Below are 5,643 nucleotides of genomic sequence, written 5' to 3'. Positions count from 1 at the left end.
AGAAATAAGCTCCATTTCCTGGTAGCATTTATTAGTGTCAACATTGCAAGTCAATAGGCATTGAGAACAAATGGCTATTTTAAGCCCATATGATTGAATTATAAAATTTCTAGCGAATGAAAATACAATTCTTCAACAGTGCAGACTCAGAGTTACTAATGTCATTTCAAATTAACCACGCCAATACAAAGACTGGAGAAATAAAACATCAGTAAAACAATAATGAAAGAGGAATGTAGTTTACTGCGATATTAAATGAGATCAAAAGAGTCAAGATCAGCCAAAAAGTTCACTGTGAACATCACAAATATTTCCTATTACTGTTAAACTGCCATACAATTGAGTTAAGGTAACTGTACATTAGAAATATAATGTATGCTACCATGTAGTTGAAGCTGTAAACTAATCTTCAAGTATCAAGTTGTGGTGACTGAGGTCATTACTTTAACAATAACTTATAATACAATACAATCTTTCAATAAATAAACACATCCACAGACCAGACTTTTGTTCTTGATAACCAAATTAAAGTGTACAAAATCACGTGTAAAAAAAAATCTGTCTCGCACTTTCTCAGGTTCTGTTATAAATATAGGAACATAAATAAAAATAAATAAATAAATAAATACATATATTTAAAAAAAACGAATAAACTTAGACAAATTCATACAAATTAGAGCTCAGTAGTCCTTTCTTTCAAAATGACTGTGGGGTTGATGTCACTGGCGCGCGAGTGGGATGAGCTTGAGTTGATGACCATGGACCCCGTCTCTTTAACGTCGGGCACATGAAAGGACGCCACTGGACAGGGGGCCTGCACGTTGTTGCAGACGAGCTTCTGCAGGGAGGCGGTGTTGATGATGTCGAAGCCCACGCTGCCTCCGAATGTGCTGGGCTTCCAGTACTCCGGGGAGCAGATGGGGTTTCCCATTAAGCCCTTGAGGGAGTAAGGGGCCCCCATCTCCACCATGGTCTCCCCGAAGATGGCGTTGGGCCTGGGTTTCTCCACCAACAGACCCGGGTAGAGCTCCACAGCGTCGATGTGTCCGTACATCTCCTCCAGCACTGCGGCCATTTCTTTCTCTCCTGAGTAACACAAGGGAGGGAATAGTTTGAGTCAGCGCCTCAGTCTGGCTTCTCTCACTTGCTGAGCAGCTGCAAAGCTTGCTGCTAGTCTAAATATGAGCTCTGTGTTTTGACTGATTCAAATCCAGCAAATAGATAAAAAGGACCTCTCTCCTTGCCTTTACATCCACCTTCTCATCTCTTCTTGTCTCTTGCTGATATTTTTCTGTCCTTGTGCATCACATTTTCTTTTCTTGTGAATTTTAAATCTCCTCTCAAGCAGGAGGCCTCTCCAGTCTGTTTACATCTTGCTCTCTTGTGATGACAGTCTGCTTACTGTATCTCAAGATGAAATGAACATCTGGTTCTTGGAGTCACGCAAATAAATTCCTAACCTCCAAAGCTGCGGGGGACTAAAGCTGGGTCCAGACCATTTCTTTAATAGTAGGTAAACTATGACATAAGCTTTAATGTGTAGCAGCTGGACGCAATTCACAAGCTTGTATTACATTCCTGCAACCTGAGGCAACATTTCCTTTTACTTCATGTTGATAAGAAGCTCTTCCTGAGTCGTCTGATGTCAACCTTTCCACCAGCACGCTTCCTAAGTGACTTTGTCTCACCTGTCATGTCTTCAAAAGAGCTGTAGGGCCTCATGCCAAATCTCTTCCTGTAGGCGTTCAGGGACTGGTAGCGCATTTGTCTGCTGTTTTCAATGGACTTGATGGCCACATACATGATAGGTCCTGGGACATTCCGGCCACCAGCAACCTAAAAGAAATAAACTCGGTTAAAAACAGCTCCGCTGCAATCGAAATGGAAATGCTGCCACTACAGCTCAAACAGTTCTTACCCGTCCAGCAATCTGCTTGGAAAACGACTCCACAAGGTTGCTGATGCCGTGCTCGGTCACCACAGTGTTGTTGAAGACAAACTGTTTGTAGCTGTAATCTTTCTCCTCGATGTGGAAAGTGTCAGGCATCAGTGGGTGCCAGTGGTACAGGGTGTTGAACTCGGATGCAATGCGGTTCTGGTACTGGAAGCGCTGGTTGAACAGCAGCTCTGGGTCAAACTTGAGCTTGAAGTTGTAGCCGCTCAGGTGCTGCACGTAGTCCTCGATCACAATCTTAATGGTCTCTCCTACGGGACAAATGATGCAATATGTTAACAGAATGCAGATATTATAATTAAAAATGTGTTCCGCTTCCGGTTAATTTATTCAGATGTGGTTACGTGATTGCTAGGAGGTGATTACTGAAATGAAAAGTACAACTTCCTCTTTCATGACTCCCACAGTGACTATATTAGGACAAAGTGCCTCACATGCCCTTGTTATTATTATCTGATGTGATTTACAGAAAAAAGGTTTGGCACAGTTGTCAGCATCTCATAAACTCACCAATCAGAATGAGCCGTGTGGTCTGGAAGAGCCTTTCGTCGTCCCAGTCAGGGTGGACCTCCTTCAATACGTCGCACACTCGGTTGTGTTCCCGTAGCCAGATGGTGGCGTACATCATCAGCCCGGGGACCAGGCCGAACGCCTCGTGGCCCACGGCGAAGCGGTGAGATTCGGGAACGTGAGGAGGGTAGTGCATGTCGGCGCCCACTTCCTTCACAGTTGGGGGGTACACCTCTCCATTCATGATCTGCAGCGTTACAAAAGAGATGAAGCAACTGTTTGAACACTTGTGTGGTCTGAAGCAGTCGGCTGCTTAAACTGCTGGAAAGCCGTCTCTTCTCATACCTGATACTTAAGCTTGCCATCCTTGAAGAGTCTGAGCTTGTGCTGCCTGGACAGGTTGTCTCCGTAAATGTGGCTGAGGTCCACCTGAAAGCAAAAAACAACACCATTAATGCAAGTTGTATTATTGACAAATGATCCATTCACAAACGTGCTCTCTTTGTCTCTCTTTCGCTTACCCCATGACCTGTCGCTACGGTAAAAGCAGGTCCCTTCTTCATATCAGACTTGAAGAACTGGTGGGTGAAATGCTGAGCGAAGAATGCAAACATCAGGTTGGTGCCCTGTGGGTCCGGGATAAACTGCCTTCTCATCAGAAGCTTCTCAGCCAGTATCTTGGCATCAGGTAGCTCCTTTTTACCTGCGGACACAATTAAGGAGGTTGCAGTGAGCACACAAATCTATAATCCAGAACCAAGAAAGGTGGATAAACCTACATTTACATGCAGGAAAAGCTATAACTGAGGTGTACTGTCATTTTAAATTTCCTGTGTCACGCAATCCAGCAGAAGAGACAATTTCAGTGTGCTCACTTTGAGTGATGTAATGAGGCCAAGACACTCTTGCTCAGTATTCAAGAATCTGAGAAAACTGGTTCTCCGAAGGCAGCGAGAGTGTACTCACCTACTACTCCCATAGGTGTTGGGCAATCCTCCGGCACAGGGGGGAGGGTGCGCGTATAGTAGGACAGGTTGGAATAGGCTTCCCAGTTTTTGTAACCGTAATCCCCATTGAAAGTCGGAGGGCTGTCAATCATGTGGGATCGTGCTAGAGAGAAAAGATTTTGTGATTAGTCTCAGCGCTCCAATTTCTTCTCTACAACCTGCTGTACAAATCATTTGATGTGTGATGAAGCAGTTCCCAATCCATCTTCTCATTTTGCCTTCAGGTAGACGCACTTACATGTCAGCACATAGCTCATGATGACATCCCTGAGGAATGAGATGTTGTTGATGATGTTCCAGAAGCCCTTGAAGTGGGTGAGAAGGTGGTGGACAGTGTTGGGCGATGGCTTCAGGGACAGTTTGAGCCAGGTGAGGAACTCAGCTGTAAGGGCCAAAAAGGAAATTATTGAAGGAGTCATGGCAACAAATAGGTTGTAATTTTAGATTCACCTCATGTGTGCCCTTCATACTTACGTGTTGTGCAGTTTTGCCCGTGATATCCTGTGCGTGTGCAGTCACACTCGTAATTATCTGCTCCAAGCGCCGTGCAAACGCCCTTGTTCTGGCATGGTTCTGAGCAACATGGGTTACCTGTAACAGGTAAGGTTGGGTGGTCATTAAGAATTCACGTCACCACAGATACCAACACAAATGTGTTAGAGAAGCCTCAAAATTTTGACACTACAGTATTCGTCACACTGGAATATGATAAATCTCTAAGCTAATGAGCTCAGTGGCAATGTTAAACTCTCCATATCAATATATTGGGAGTGTTTTTTTAATTAGAATGTCTTCTATAATATCTCAGAACAAGTACAACACTGGAGACACCTGAAATCGCACTTATGGCTTCTGGCGGAGCAGTTAAATATCTTTTTCTGTTTTCTCTACTCCTGGCGACCTGTCCAGGGTGTCCCCTGCCTTCGCCTGAGACAGCTGGGATAGGCTCCAGCCCCCCGTGACCCTGCAGAGGATTAAGCGGTGTATAGATAATGGATGGATGTTTTCTCTACTCACCAGCTTCGCAGACAAGAAAACCCAGTGCCAGGAGGAAAACTGCAAGTTTGAGTTTGTTCATAGTCCACTGAGTTTGTCGGCTGCTCGTTTGCTCCTCTCCTCTCTGCTGATTTGTCTCTGTGAGGCTGACACTGAATGTCCGACCTGCTCACCGGAGCGCCTTTATAAGCCTGCGGAGCGTGACGTCACACCGAGGAAGAGGAGTGAGCATTGAGGAATGTCTCTTCTTGCACAATCATAACTGCATTTTGCATGATGGTTGACTATTATGAGATGATTTCTTTTTTTTTTTTGTTTTTGTTTTTTCAGGCCAGGTCTTCCTGGCAGTTCGAGCGCTTTCCTGATCTCCTCTTCCTTTTCCTCCTATTTTTAACTTCTGGTTGTTCTTTTTTTTTTTTTAAGAAGTGTTCTTTCAGTGGCAAGTATTGGAACTGATTTCTGTCAAAACGTCTGAAAAATCCCAGCTGTCACATGTGAAGCTGTATTTCCTCCCACACAAATACGGCAAGTTGGGAAGCATGGGGCTTTACATACATGCGTTTTATGACCTTTTCACATTTCAATCAATGTCTCTGAAGTACGATATTAAACATATGAAAGCTTTATTGTAAGGACTGTATGCTCACAGGAGGACTATTATAATTCAAAATAATAGAACAATTTAATTTTTAAAAGGAGATTTGTGGCCTATAGCTTATCAACGAGCATAAAGAAATAAAAGCATGTAATGTACTTGTACAATTTGATTCATGAGAGATGACCTGCTATTGATAATCATCCAGTAGTATGATTATATCTACTTGACATGTTGAGTGAAACCCACAGAGCCACGGATCACTGTCCACGTGAAGCGCAGTCAGAGCTTTCTCTCTTTTTAAATTTATAGCTATTTCTATTTATTAATTACTTTGTTCTATTCTACAATGAATTATTACTTAAACCAACTTCTTCAGAACAAAGCCCGAACGTCTCATAATCAATGTTTGGATTTGAATATGTGCTGGAAATTACCAGCAGATCCAAAGGGAGAATTGGCTGATGTACTTTAAACGTAGGAGTCAGCCCTGGCATCTTTTAATTCACAAAAAGTTGAGTCGACATCGTCAGTTTTTATCGCCCTCATGCGGAAGCGTTTGCGCACTGGTGCGTATTTGG

The 5,643-nt window shown here is 43.5% G+C and overlaps 1 protein-coding gene across 1 annotated transcript; it reads right to left on the bottom strand.

The window, feature by feature from the left end:
* Positions 1-4,611, bottom strand: ptgs2b (prostaglandin-endoperoxide synthase 2b). The gene is made up of 10 exons (XM_041934939.1): positions 4,489-4,611; positions 3,946-4,062; positions 3,710-3,853; positions 3,431-3,574; positions 2,986-3,167; positions 2,810-2,893; positions 2,465-2,711; positions 1,919-2,205; positions 1,689-1,836; positions 1-1,086 (listed from the first exon to the last, which is right to left on the bottom strand). The coding sequence occupies exons 1-10, from the start codon at positions 4,547-4,549 to the stop codon at positions 674-676; spliced, it is 1,827 nt and encodes a 608-aa protein (XP_041790873.1). The 5' UTR covers positions 4,550-4,611; the 3' UTR covers positions 1-673.
* Positions 4,612-5,643: the final 1,032 nt, after the last annotated feature.

The sequence above is a fragment of the Chelmon rostratus genome, chromosome 4, assembly GCF_017976325.1.
Source record: "Chelmon rostratus isolate fCheRos1 chromosome 4, fCheRos1.pri, whole genome shotgun sequence".
In the NCBI taxonomy this organism is placed as follows: Eukaryota; Metazoa; Chordata; class Actinopteri; order Chaetodontiformes; family Chaetodontidae; genus Chelmon; species Chelmon rostratus.
This window is presented reverse-complemented; position numbering and strand designations above follow the sequence as displayed.